At 49.7% G+C, this 14679-nt stretch overlaps 1 protein-coding gene across 2 annotated transcripts in view; it reads left to right on the top strand.

Annotated features, from left to right (window-relative positions):
• The window catches only part of kcnd1 (potassium voltage-gated channel, Shal-related subfamily, member 1), a 65305-nt gene extending 55335 nt beyond the window's left edge, over positions 1 to 9970 (top strand). For both annotated transcript variants that reach the window (XM_076742043.1, XM_076742042.1), the window contains exons 5-9: positions 4157 to 4319; positions 5116 to 5199; positions 7222 to 7317; positions 7440 to 7690; positions 8349 to 9970. In XM_076742043.1, the coding sequence (XP_076598158.1) occupies positions 4157 to 4319; positions 5116 to 5199; positions 7222 to 7317; positions 7440 to 7690; positions 8349 to 8556 (802 nt within the window). In that variant the 3' untranslated portion in view covers positions 8557 to 9970. The remainder of the gene's footprint in view (positions 1 to 4156; positions 4320 to 5115; positions 5200 to 7221; positions 7318 to 7439; positions 7691 to 8348) is intronic.
• Positions 9971 to 14679: the final 4709 nt, after the last annotated feature.

Genomic DNA, 14679 nt, shown 5'->3' on the forward strand with positions numbered 1-14679 from the left:
TTCTGACTTCACTTCCATTCTTCTGAGCACTTGTTGCCCACAGGTGACCCCCCTCCGGTCGGCCCTCTCTGTTATCCCAATTGATCTGTTCTCTGCTGCCGGCGTGGCTCCCTGCTGAGGACGCTGGAGGTCCAGCAAAGCTGACCTGGGATCTGTCACCACACAGAGACTCTGAGCTCCCACTGATCCCAACACACTCATTCAGCAGATTACTGTCAACTCTGTCAGGCTTCAGTTCCAGTGAAATCCAACACAGAGCTCACACACATGAAGAAGACTTCATGCTCTGCACACAACTGTGGTGCTTTTATTTTGAAAAGCATGCTGTATGTAACGTAAGGACGCACACGTGTGGGTTAACAGCTACAGCTGGTGCTGATGTGTAGAATTTACTGCTTTTTACAATGGGAGGAAATTACTATTGAGCAGAATTCAGTTGAAGTTGTTGGTTCGGCCTCCAGCACAGCTCAGGTTTCTCATGCGGCCCCTTGGAAAGATGAATGAATCAATTGCTAACGCTACTAGCTACTAACTAGATAACATCGGTTGGACTAGATAACATAAGTTAGCTAACGCTAGCTAGCAGTAGCTAATTAACTAGTTAGCCAACGCTAGCTAACTTATGTATAGAACTTAATTTTACATTGAATGTTACCGGTTACCGGTAGCGCTAACCAGTTAGCTAACTAGCCCGGTTGTTTTATTTGATTACTTGCTTGAGTTACTTTGTTGTCAGGCTGAAGTGCAACTGACTCAGGCTGCACTACTTCGTCCCCTGTCCCCTGTCCCCTGCTGTCACAGACACTGAGGTGATGATTACTTGTCCAGGCCTCACACTGGAGGTTTTGCATTAGTTTTAGCCTGTTAGCTGCAGATCACATGGACTTTATTTCTTCCCTTTTATTCTTTGAAGCGTTCTGATAAAATCTTTCAGCCCGTTTATAGATTTCTTCCTTCAAAGTGACATTGATTTGGGTCATTTCTGTGAAAATCTGCTTACAAAGACTTGAAACTTGATGGTCCATGCCAGTCTGCAGTTGGTCGGTGTTGTAGTCCTCTGACGCTCGCTCCTGCACTTCTGCTGCTGCTCTCGGTGTCGAGGGTTGTTTGGATTTTCTCTGCTGAACTTTAAGCTCATTCGGTTTCGACATGTGCAGCTGAGGAGATGACAGATGTGAGTATTTGATGGTTTTCTTTGTCCTCTGTGATCGTAAAGACTCTGGGCTTTGGACCATGTGTCTTCTGGTGCTTTGTGTTTGCTTCCTCGGCCCTTGAACATTTCAGGTGTGGATGTTTTGATCCAGTGAGGACAGGTGAGGGTTCAGTGTTCAGGATATTCAGGCTGCAGAACTTTCTGTGATTTATTAGCAGACATGTAGATGTAAACTTTAAAGTGAGGCGATGGAGGACTACAATAGGACAAGAGCTACATTATCAGCTCTAACAGGCGGCTTTAAGTTACAGGAGATTGACGATGAAACACGTGTTCACGGGGCAGCGCCGCACAGCTTTCAAATAGCTTCAGCATTTAAAGAAAGCAGGCCTAAATTACCTCTCAGATATGAGCATTAACGCAGCAGACGAGGTCGTGGCCTTATTCTCTGAAGGACTCAGACCTAATCCACTGCAGCAGGTACGCGAGCGCAGAGCCGCAGCTCATTACCTGAATATCTGATTTACTGTGCAGCCTGGACTGATTTGCATGTTTGAATAGAAACTTTAATTCCACAGTGAGACAGATGCTGTGTGAGAAAAGAGGAAAGTCACTGTTCAAACAGTCCGGACAAGCAGCCATTTTTCTAAAGTAAGACAGTAAAGTCACTCAGAAGTTTAAGGTTTCAGATTTGATCCTGGAGCCCGTTTCTGAAACACCACTGAAAGAAAGAAAAAGAAAGAAATCCACATGAATACAAGCTTCAGCAGAGTTTTCTGACTCCCTTCCAGGCTTTGTGATGCTGTGTGTGTGTGTGTGTGTGTGTGTGTGTGTGTGTGTGTGTGTGTGTGTGTGTGTGTGTGTGTGTGTGTGTGTGTGTGTGTGTATACACAAGCTGAAAGCAACCAAACCATCATTTTACTTTTACTTGGAAATCACAAATTCATTCTAGTTGAAATCTCAACAGATTCTCCCAAATAAAGTGATTAAAATGAAAAAAGGTCTCCAGCAGTACACACAGACACATTAATGCAGCAGTCATGTTAATCCACAGACAGGGAACACTTTACTGCACTGCAAGTACTTTTACTTTCCATACTGTGAGTACTTTTACCTGATAGTACTTCAAGGTTTGGAACTCTTTGTTCCTCTGAACCGTCCAGTCAGACGCTTTGTTTGTGTGATCAGAGCAGCTGGAAAGTCTTTGCTTCCCTCAGTGTGTCGGAGCAGAATCACATAAACCATCCTGGCCTCCTGCCCGCTCCCTCTGCTCCTCCTCCTCCTCCTCCTCCTCCTCCTCCTCCTCCTCCTCCTCGTCATCTCACTACCTGTGATTTATGGCTCTGTACAATGAAAGGTGAAGGCTGCGTGAGCCAGCGACCAGCAACCTGTGTGTGTGTGTGTGTGTGTGTGTGTGTGTGTGTGTGTGTGTGTGTGTGTGTGTGTGTGTGTGTGTGTGTGTGTGTCCATGTGTGTCCAGCAGCCTTAAAGCCGGGAAACAGTAATATCTTGCACAGCGTTTACAACCTCACAGAGATCAGCATTTCATCTGTCTGTCTGTCTGTCTGTCTGTCTGTCCCTCTGTCTGTCTGTCCCTCTGTCTGTCTCTCTGTCCCTCTGTCTGTCTCTCTGTCCCTCTGTCTGTCTCTCTGTCTGTCTGTCTGTCTCTCTGTCCCTCTGTCTGTCTGTCTCTCTGTCCCTCTGTCTGTCTCTCTGTCTGTCTGTCTGTCTCTCTGTCCCTCTGTCTGTCTGTCTCTCTGTCTGTCTCTCTGTCCCTCTGTCTGTCTCTCTGTCCCTCTGTCTGTCTCTCTGTCTGTCTGTCTGTCTCTCTGTCCCTCTGTCTGTCTGTCTCTCTGTCCCTCTGTCTGTCTCTCTGTCTGTCTGTCTGTCTCTCTGTCCCTCTGTCTGTCTGTCTCTCTGTCCCTCTGTCTGTCCGTCTGTCTGTCTGTCTGTCTGTCCCTCTGTCTGTCTGTCTGTCCCTCTGTCTGTCTGTCTCTCTGTCCCTCTGTCTGTCCGTCTGTCTGTCTGTCTGTCTGTCCGTCTGTCTGTCCCTCTGTCTGTCTGTCTGTCCGTCTGTCTGTCCCTCTGTCTGTCTTTTTGTCTGTCTTTGTCTTGACTTGAACACCATATTTCTGTGTTTCGGTTGCTTCTCCCGCTGTAGAGATAAATACTGCTGGCGGCGTTTGTGGTCATGTGACCGGTCGCAGGCGTTTGGACGGCGTTCGTTGCCTCTGGACTCGAGTCTTTGTCCGGAAGCGCTTGGTGTCAAACGGTCTTTCCAGGGAACATCAGGCTCTCACAGATAGACGCACCGTTCACGGATAAAAAGCCAAATGCACAGCCACACCCACCCAACGCTGCGTGAACATTGATCGTAACGATCAGTCCATGAATCAGTCAGTTCGTTTGGCAGGTATCAAAAATGAATCAGTGACTGTTTCGATAACTGATTGATTGTTTCGAGTCGTGAGGAAACATTTCGTGGTTTCAGCTTCAGTGATCAGAAGCATCGCTTTTCCACTTTTTACTTTACTTTCACTCAGCTTGAGTGAAACGTTCCCTCCTGATTGGCGCTCTCCACCGCGGCCTCGACACTCATCTGTCTGTGATGAAGATGACGTTCTCCTCGACGCTCATCTGTCTGTGATGAAGATGACGTTCTCCTCGACGCTCATCTGTCTCTGATGAGGATGACGTTCTCCTGTGACTGATGGCGCAGCGGAAAGTGAAGGAACACGTGAGACTCACAGAGTATCAACGCGGCTCGTTGACGTTTGTCACGGCTGTTTTTGAAGATATTTCATCAATCACACGAGCAACTTGATCAGGGATTAAACAGTATCAGTAAATGAATGGAATACTTTGGTTCAAAGAACAAAGGGGTCGGCTACAACTCCCACAATGCACCGCTGTCAGACGTGGAGGTGGGGGATGTGGAGAAAGACATCTCAGAGGAGGAGGGGATGGATGGGAGGTGTTGATGTGACTGTTTTCGTCCTGCAGGTACGGCGACATGGTCCCCAACACCATCGCGGGAAAGATCTTCGGCTCGATCTGCTCGCTCAGCGGCGTGCTGGTGATCGCCCTGCCGGTGCCCGTCATCGTGTCCAACTTCAGCCGAATCTACCACCAGAACCAGAGAGCCGACAAGATGAGAGCGCAGCAGGTCAGAGTCTCATCACTGTGTTCAGTTACAGGACGGAAAGGAGCAGTACGTAGAACACTCCTTTAAAAGATCAGGCCTGAGGCTGCACGCCATCGCAGTACTTCTACTCACTGTTACTCACTTTGACTCTGAAGTGTCCGCAGCTCCACTGCGAGCCTTCAGGTGTCAGTTGACCACAGCGGTGGATGGATGGGTCAAACGAACACAGACTGCTCATGAACCAAGTCAGCGTTGACTTATTTTAACTAATGTAAACTTCATTAAAGTAACGTTTTCAACCCAAACTGTGATCTGTTCCTAAAGCTAAGCTGGTCGTTCTGGTGCCTAAAACAAAGCTGCTGTGACAGTTTCAAAGTGTCGACCAGGTGAAGGTGTGGTACACCTGGAGAGTGACCTGTTCAGTCTGTTAGGTCAGGTGACGTGTTGTTTGAGTGATGCTCAGTGTGCCAGTGTACACAGTTACCAGTGTCAGCAGGCAGAATGTTTAGTCAAGTTTTAGTTTGAGCACCAGCAGTCCTCTGCAGTATGTCCACCTGGTCGTCTTCTCCGATTGGATGAAAAAATATTAAACTGGTTTCACCTGTAAAAATTTAATCATGTGAAAGTTCAGCTGGAGAGAAAAACATCAGTTCACCAGAGAGGCGTGGAGTTCAAAGACGGCCAACAGATGAAGTCTGACAGCGTCACTGTGTGTGTGTGTGTGTGTGTGCGTGTGTGTGTGTGCGTGTGTGTGTGTGTGTGCGTGTGTGTGTGAGATGCTGACTGTGCGGTTTTCCTGTGTGTTTCTGTCCGACAGAAAGTGCGCTTGGCTCGGATCCGCATGGCGAAGAAAGGAACAGCCAACGCCTTCCTCCAGTACAAAGAAGACCGATCACTCGGGGTGAGACACACACACACACACACACACACACACAGTCCAGTTCACTGAGTGATGGGCTGAGACGTTTGAGGAGCGCAGCCTCGATCGCTGAGCAGGTGAACCTCAGACTTCACCTCTGTCCACTTTCTCAATTCAAACAAACCAAATGGGACTGAAAGCCAGACGAGGACGCTGCGTCCTCTCAGCACTGAGGACGGTAGAAAGACGGTCCAGAGGACTCTGCCCAAAGGTCAAGAAGACATCAGACTTGGTCCAGGTCAGAGCAGCTGATAGCAGCTGTTGATTTCACTCATCAGCATCCCAGAATGCAAAGCACAGCAGGAGCCTTTTAGCTCACACCTGCAGTGTTCAGCTCGTAGTCGTTTCAGATCGGATGCTCCAGACAAAGACCGCGTCCACTAAGGGTCCCTGTCAGGTTGTTTTAGTCCAACATCAGACACCTTTTAACACCTTCATCAACGTCCTCAAAGCTAAACAACAACCTCCCAGGAGGACAGACGGAGACAGAGGGAGAGACGGAGTCAGAGAGACAGACAGATGAGGAGCTGCTGGCTCAGCAGTTTGGAGCTGAACCAATAGCAAACACACCACAGGAGCAACTGGGCAACACAACAGTGGAACCAGTTCAGCTCCATTAGTGCACAGCCGGGGGGGGGGGGGGGGGCAGAGGGACAGACAGGCTGGGCGTGACTGGTGATGAGTTCTCTGTAAAAAGTGTGTGTGTGTGTGTGTGTGTGTGTCAGTTTGAAGTTGGCAGCTTCATCGTCCTCGTTTGGAGGTTTTTTTAGCTGCAGGCTGAAACGTCTCCACAAATATCTGATGGACTGTGATGAAACGCGTCTCACACGTTCATGTTCCCCTCAGGATGAACTGAAATAACTGCTCATCCTCTCACTGGTCCTCTGGCGCCACCATCAGGCCAACATGATGCAGCCATTTTCCTTCATAAAAACAGCTTCAGAGTGACTTTGATGGCACGTGACTTCTGATGAGACCAGGACACCTCTGTCCAGCTGTCTCCTGGACATTAAAGCCTCTGCATCGAGCTGCTGCAGCTACAGACCTTTTCAGGATGTAGACCGATCCCACTGACTGCAAATACAGAGAATCTGATTTGATTTCATCACGACTCAGAGGATGAAACACTCACTGGGTTTCAGTGTTTTATCAGTAAAAAGGCTTAAACTTCAGGTAGAGAGGGGATCTCACACACACACACACACACACACACACACACACTGATATTGTTGAGTCTTAATCCGTCTGGATTTAAAGAGTGTATAATGAGGGTGAAGAGGAGGATGAGGAGTGGAGACAAATGAGGAGGATACAGCAGGGGAGGAGGAGGAGGAGAATCAGTCATTCTGAGAGACAGAAAGATGAAGAGGAGGAAGAGGAGAGAGGGAGAGGCAGGATAGAAGAGGAGGAGGGAGAGGAGTGGGGTGATGAAGGAAAAGATGGAGAGGATGAGATTAAAACCACAGACTTAAAGATTAGGAAATGTTGACCTTCAGCTGATTCTTCTGGAAAACTTGTCGTCGGAGGACCTTCAGCTCACAGTCGAGCTCTCAGACGTTTGTCCTGCACGTCCGCCTCAGATGGACTCTTTGTCCTGAAGGTGGCGCCGGTCCTTCAGGGGGCTCGGCCTGTGGGAGCAGGAAGGCACCAACACATTTCATCACAGTCGACAGAAAAGCTGCTGCTGTCTGAGATCAAACGGCAGCACAAGGATCACATTTCACACCATGAATCAAGCTCGTTTTGTTCAGAACGGCCTCCAGCGTCTGTCTGACGCTCAAATGAGGCTTCAGCAGGACGGAAAAGATCCAACCAGCCGACGTCCTGATGAAAAAGAAAACATTTTTTAAGTTAAAGTAGGATCACTGTCTTTGTTTAAGTGATTTCTTAAGGAGTCGTAGTCTGAAACAATGAGGGTGCAACGAATTCATACAGTAATGTGTGTGTGTGTGTGTGTGTGTGTGTGTGTGTGTGTGTGTGTGTGTGTGTGTGTGTGTGTGTTAGGACCATGACAGTGACAGCACGGCCCTGTGTGTGAAGAACAGATCAGCGTTCGAGCATCAACACAATCACCTGCTTCACTGTCTGGAGAAGACGACGGTGAGGATTCAAACACACACACACACACACACACACACACACACACTCACTCAGACTTCACACACGTGTGGAGTTAAAAAACAGCTTCAGCCTTCAGCTTGGACGACCTTCTCTCCTCACAGAACCACGAGTTCACCAACGAGATCACCTACAGCGAGCTGTGCATGACGGAGTCGGTGGGCTACAGGACCAGCCGCAGCACCTCCCTGTCCAGCCAGCAGGGGGCGCAGAACAACTCCACCGGCTGCTGCCCCCGCCGGGCCAGGAGGAGAGCCGCCATGCGACTGGCCAACTCCACCGTGTCCGTCAGCCGGGGGAGCGTCCAGGAGCTGGACACCCTGCACATCAAGACCACCTCCATCCCACCACAAACGTAGATAATTTTCGTGCTGCACTGATTCCATCCACATCTGTTCAGTCGTGTGTCTGTTAGCTAACGTGAAGACACTGAGACACTCTGAGACACTCTGAGACACTGAGACACACTGAGACACTGAGACACACTGAGACACTCTGAGACACTGAGACACTCTGAGACACTGAGACACACTGAGACACTCTGAGACGCTGAGACACTCTGAGACACTCTGAGACACTGAGACACACTGAGACACTCTGAGACACTGAGACACTCTGAGACACTGAGACACTCTGAGACACACTGAGACACTCTGAGACACTCTGAGACACACTGAGACACTGAGACACACTGAGACACTCTGAGACACACTGAGACACTGAGACACTCTGAGACACTCTGAGACACTGAGACACTCTGAGACACACTGAGACACTCTGAGACACACTGAGACACTCTGAGACACTGAGACACACTGAGACACTCTGAGACACTGAGACACTCTGAGACACACTGAGACACTCTGAGACACTGAGACACTCTGAGACACTGAGACACACTGAGACACTCTGAGACGCTGTTGTCCAAACAGTTTCATTCTCTTTGGATGACGTCGTCCTCCTCGCTGCCGCTCCTCTTCTGGTTTTCATTGGTTGTGTTTGTCTCTCCTCAGTCGTTCCAGTCTGAACGCCCAGACCGGTGACCTGAAGCTCAACTGCGGGGAACAAGACTTCACCGCCGCCATTATCAGCATCCCCACACCGCCCGCCAACACCCCCGACGAGAGCCTCCCCCCGTCGCCCGCCCCCATCCCCGGCATCCTGCGCAACACCCGGGCCACCGCCTACACCCAGGACACCGTCAAAATCTCCTCATTATAACGTCCGACCAAGACCGTGACACCCCCCCCCCCCCCGTACACCCACCCCGCCGCCCCACCAGCCAACCTCCCTGTGAACTTTGAACGACCTTTGAACCTCTGATCCTGAACCCAGGGCACTGCTAGCTGAGACCGTGGGGACAGAGACTGCTCAGACGGGCACTTTGAGTACTGCTGGTTTCTTTCACTTCCTGTCACCGTGTTGTGGATTATGAACCCAGATGGAGACAAAATGGTTTCTGCCAACTGGAGCTGGGAAATCCAGCAAAAATCAAGGAACCTGAAAGGAACAGTACCCTCCTGAAGACGTTCCAGAGTCTGAAGAATCACCCCTTTGTGCATTTTAGACCCCAACACGTACTTGCCTCCCTGCACAGTTTTGACCTTTTGGATCCGATTGCACAAACCCCGGGACGGTTCATCCTGGACCGACGTTGGACAAGACGCCGAGACGCTCAGCCTGTTCAACACCAACTGACAGATCTGTTTTGATGGGTCTCCACTAAACATAATTCTTTAGGGGAGGCGTCCAGTGTCCAGGCTACGTCTTACTGTCCAGTGTAAACCTGGCGTGGATGGACCCGGTGGTCTTACTAAAGACGAGTTGACGTGTTGGTCTTGGCAATAAATCTGAGGGACAGCCGACCGTTGAAGGATCATACGGACTCAGATGGTTCAGCGTCAAACTCTCCTGTGATTGGAAAGAAATGTGACAGAGATGGTCTGCTGACGGCCAATCAGCCCTCAGCGGCTGCAGGTTTCTGCTTATTCTGGATGCTGGTTGTCGTTGAAACAGGTGTCAGACCAGCGTAGCTCATGGGACGATGATGGAGGGGACGTGTGTTTTCTTTCCAGCGACAGACTGGACCTGCAGTCAGAACACTAAAGGCTGAGGCTCGCGTTGGACCTCTTTTACTTGGCATGTAAAGGTTGTTGGTTTAAACCCCGACAATGGGCCAGGATGTCTGGAGACTTTTAAAAGGTGACTCTCATGGAGTTCGGGGGTCTGTGTGGGTGACCTCTTCACCGGCTCGAAGGAAGTCACGAGCGACAGAATCCAGGAAGAAGGAACATGAAGACGATCGAGACGCTGCTGAAACACATGAATGAACTCTGAACTGAACTCCACTGGGTCTCACTGCTTCATGCTCAGCCTGAGGACTGTTGACAGAACCACACCGAGCTGGTCTGAGCTTCAGGGAGCTGAACTGGGACAAAATGAACTGGTCTGGACTCACCTGGTTTTCTAAATGGGACTGTGGAGAGGGAAGGGTTAAATGAGGTGTGATAGGGACTGGTCTCCTGGTCTTGCCTGGCCTGGCCTGGCCTGGCCTGGTCTGGTCTGATCTGGTCTAGTCTGGTCTGGCCTGGCCTGGCCCGGCCCGGCCCGGCCCGGCCCGGTCTGGTCTGGTCTAGTCTGGCCCGGCCCGGCCTGGTCTGGTCTGGTCTAGTCTGGCCCGGCCTGGTCTGGTCTGATCTGGTCTGGTCAGGCCTGGCCTGGCCTGGCCTGGCCTGGCCTGGCCTGGCCTGGCCTGGCCTGGCCTGGTCTGGCCTGGCCTGGCCCGGCCCGGCCCGGCCTGCTCTGGTCTGGTCTAGTCTGGCCCGGCCCGGCCCGGCCTGGCCTGGTCTGGTCTGGTCTAGTCTGGCCCGGCCCGGCCCGGCCCGGCCTGGCCTGGTCTGGTCTGGTCTGGTCTAGTCTGGCCCGGCCCGGCCCGGCCCGGCCTGGTCTGGCCTGGTTGTAGCTCAGAAGTGTTTGCCAGTGTGACGCTGATGCCCAGACGAGCAACGAAAGCCTTTTACTTTTCAAAATATGCAACATTACAACAAGCAGGAAAATAGCATCAACAAATGAAGAGAACAATAATAATAATGATAATAATAATAATAACAACAATAATGTGTGTGTTATCAAACTACAGTAATTATTGCAGGGAACTTAACGTAAAGCAACTAAGAAATTCATTTGTTGTGATCTTTTCCGAACACAACAAGTATTCTGCAATAGATCTTGACAGGAAACGGAAACGCCACGGCAAACGCCTTCGCCGTTGAAGCCACGTTCGTCCCGATGACGCGCACCCTGCCAGAAAATGTCGTTTTCAGCGCGTCCGCTGAGGCGGGAAAGGTCACCGAAAGGTCACCCCTCGATAACCCCCAGACATTAAGCAAGACCCACGTATGCATGATATGCTCAAAGATAATATTTAACCTGGTCGGAGAGTTTCCACAGCTGCACCTCCTCCTCCTCCTCCTCCTCCTCCTCCTCCAGGTTCCACTAGCGTCGGTTCCTCCCTCCTCCAGATCATTTTGTTGTCTAAATACGACTTCGACTAAAATCAACACAAAAAACCTTTTGCATCAAGATCAACTTTCATGAGCTTTGACCAATAAGAGGAGCTGGTTTGACCAGCTGGTTTTTAGCTGTTAAGAACTGCTGGCGCTGGCATGCTCGAAGGGCTAACATGTTAGCGGTTAGCCTGCTAGCCACAGTCGTCAGCGAGCTATTTCACAAACAGGCACCGATAAGGTTTTCTCCAGTCGACCGCACTGACTGAACGAAACCGAACTGCGGTTCAGGTGACTTCAGTCCGCCGTCGCCTCCACGATCGAGCTGCACACTCCTGGATTTTACTTGGCGTTCAGTTTTCTGAAACAGCTGAGCTCAGCAGCTGTTTGTGTTTTTGTGATCTGCAGGTGAAAAGACTGGATTAAAAACCATCTGAAGGTTTCATTTTTAACCGTTTGACCATATTTTCATGGTGTATCCATATTTGGTAATCGTATTCTTGTCACAGCGGTTAAAAGTGAAATTGTTTCATAGGTTAAACTGTTACCGGGCAGGTTTGAACGTCACCATGCAGGCGTTTCGTCTTCAAACCTGAACATCTCCAGATCAAAACCACGCGTCCTGCTGCAGAGTGGACGCCGTCGGCCACGCGCGACTTCGGCCGCGAGCGTTTTGACGAAGCGTTTCCTCGACCAATCAGAAGCGAGTATGAGTGAGCGACACAGACGGGAGACAAGACGTACATACTGTAACATATTTTGTATCATAAACTTTCACCTGCATCTTCCAATCAAATCCTCGAACCAAAAAAAAGAAAAAAGAAAAAAAGACGGAGGCGAGCGGTCGGCGAGCGACCGGCGCTCCTCCTGCATGAGCCTCGTACAGTAGAAGTAGCACTACTGATCATAGGAACCTAAACCATATCAGAGAAAAGCTAGAAAAAACACACCAAGGGGAGAAGATGTCATCGTCCGTCCTTTTGCATGACGACTCTTTGTTTTTCCGTCCTCTCGGTCATCGCTTTGTTTTCCTCATCCCCCCCCCCCCCCCCCCCCCGACTTTTCGAGACGAGTGTTTGCACCACCGAGACGTGAACGTTAGAAGAAACAAAGCGATTATATAAAAGAGTTCAAAGATAAAAACCATTCAGGCATGTTCCTCGCCAGAATGCAAAGTGTGTGTGTGAGCGGGCGGGTGTGTGTGTGTTGGTGTGAGTGTGTGTGTGTGTGTGTGTGTGTGTGTGTGTGTGTGTGTGTGTGTGTGTGTTTGTATGATGAGCAGTCACAAATATGCATGGATACCGTTGTAGGTATTTTACCTGTTTTCTCCTGCAGCCTGAGGCGGCGGCTGAGAGGCTGAGTGCGTCTGTTCACTGGACTTCTTCTTCTTCTTCTTCTCTGTCGCTGTTTCCTTTCTCAAAATTCCTCTTAATATTCCTGTTTGTTTTGTGGCCGCCGCTCCCGGCCGGCCGCCGCTCCCCAACCCACGTTATTAAGAGTAAACTACAGCAACAACTCAGGGTCAAAATGACTTTTTTAGCACCAAATACTAGCAGCCATAAATGATTCAGCGCCGTAAAATATTCATTTGGATTTCTTGAAATATCTCCACGTCACAGATTTGTCTTACCAGCTTTCTCTGGGGCTTCAGCCGCTTCTCGGAGTCTTCATCGGTGAATGCAGAGTGCTCAGACGAGGATGAAGACTGCAGACAAAAACAGTAAGAGGACCTTGAGCTGCTTTTATTCCACGAGGCCAATTCAGTTTGTGCTTGTAGTTTTGGCTGAAAGTTAGTTTGAGTTTCTTTCTGCGACTTAAAAGATCAATTTATGGCTGAAAGTTATCGAACACGTTCTCGTTACTTAAAACAGTTTTGTGTTAAATTGCCCAGTTAATGAACTTTTGTCCCTTTTGGCCTTCCATACAAACACTGAACAGCTGTTAACCTGTGAGAAGAATCCACGACGTGACGAGCAGAGCGAAGCTGAACGGAGCTGTGGTTCACTGGGAGCTGTGGTTTACTGGGAGCTGTGGTTCACTGGGAGCTGTGGTTCACTGGGAGCTGTGGTTTACTGGGAGCTGTGGTTTACTGGGAGCTGTGGTTCACTGGGAGCTGTGGTTTACTGGGAGCTGTGGTTCACTGGGAGCCTTGGTTCACTGGGAGCTGTGGTTTACTGGGAGCTGTGGTTCACTGGGAGCCTTGGTTCACTGGGAGCTGTGGTTTACTGGGAGCTGTGGTTTACTGCACTTTACTGGGATCTACTTTGATCTGCTGTTCGTGATGATGGCGTCACGTGAATCTTTGTTCTTCCGTCGCTCTGATGTCGCTGCGACAAACAGGAAACATCTGACGAAGGTTTGGAGAAAATAATCAAATGATCATTTTCACTTTCATTGGTCAAACGTTCTTTTTTATTCATGAGTTCATCGTTTTAGGAACCGTCAATAAGCTAACTGTAGCATTCTGAAGTCATCAACTTTAACTAATTGATTGATCTGTAATCAAAGTTATGATTGGTTATCTTTGCGTCATGTGACTAAGACGTTTGTTTGGGGGTGAAGCTGATTTACTTTCATATTGTGACTTTTGTGGATGACTTTCACGTCGGGCCGTCGAGTTGAAGTCAGTGTGAGCAGCACACCTGAGAACGACGCTCAGACGACCGATTATTGATCATTCCTGTTCAGCTCAGATGAGAAAGACAAATTATCCGTTAATCTGGTCTCTCGCTCCGTCCGGATGTTTCCTGGATGTGCGTCACGACCTCAGAGGGAAACTTAAAGAGCAACTTAACGCTGAGCTCACTGTGACGTGAAGTTGAGTTCTGTTTGTATCGTGTTGTTTTGCTCTCAGACCGCTGTGGTCCGGTCTTTGTCGACCTTTGACCTCTCACATTGATCGTAAGACCTCTTTCGGGCTGGGAACCACAGCGTGGAGGTCGTCCAGCATTCATAGAACCAGAGTTACATCGTGACTATGTGAGAGTGAACTTGGCGTTAAGTTGCTCTCAGCTGTTTGTGTTGACTTGGATTTTCATTGGTCGAGTGTTTTTACTCGGCTGTCCTGTAACCTGAAGTTCACCAGTTTAATCCCGTCACTTGAATTCAGGACGACAAACCCACAAACTGCGTTTACGCGACCGACGCGTCAAAGCACATCGGTTCACCGCCGAGGAGGCGAACGGTGAACCAATCGAACGCTGAGCAGGTTTTGGTCCAGTGAGCGGACGGACGTGACGTCTCACAGAGAGCGAAGACATGAGTGAAGGAGGAGAAAACAGCATTAAAGCACAGAGGTGTATATTCCATTCCACTAATAAAGAGAACAGAAACCAGAGCCTGTTGTCTTCGTCTTTTCTGGACTTCATCCACTCGGGTCGTTACGTGTTTTCCTGTCTGATTCACTCGTAGACCGTCAGTCCGTCCAGAGTCAGCTGACACCTGGAGCTTCCTCTCAGGACAGTTCCAGGATGGAGGAGTGAAAACTGACGGAGCAGCGACCTCTAGTGGCCGGAACGTGGATTACACATCAGCTGAGGGAGGTTCGGGTCCTCCGCTCGGGTCTGGACCCCCAGTGGATCCAGTGCTTCATGTTGTGCCCCTTCAGAGTGAAGAACACGCCAACATGATCGCTGATCCTGACAGGAAGTAAACATGCCTGACACGAAGAAGCATCACGTGACCTGAAGCTGATACGTGTTTATCATTTTCACAGGAATACATGTATGTTGAGTCGTTACGTTACAGATATTCAGCTGAAGCTGACTCAGGATCAGTGCGTTCAGTCATGTGATATCACCCAAAAACTGAGAGTCACTGAAGCCTTCATCATCCTCCA

Source organism: Chaetodon auriga, chromosome 10, assembly GCF_051107435.1.
Source record: "Chaetodon auriga isolate fChaAug3 chromosome 10, fChaAug3.hap1, whole genome shotgun sequence".
Lineage (NCBI taxonomy): Eukaryota > Metazoa > Chordata > Actinopteri > Chaetodontiformes > Chaetodontidae > Chaetodon > Chaetodon auriga.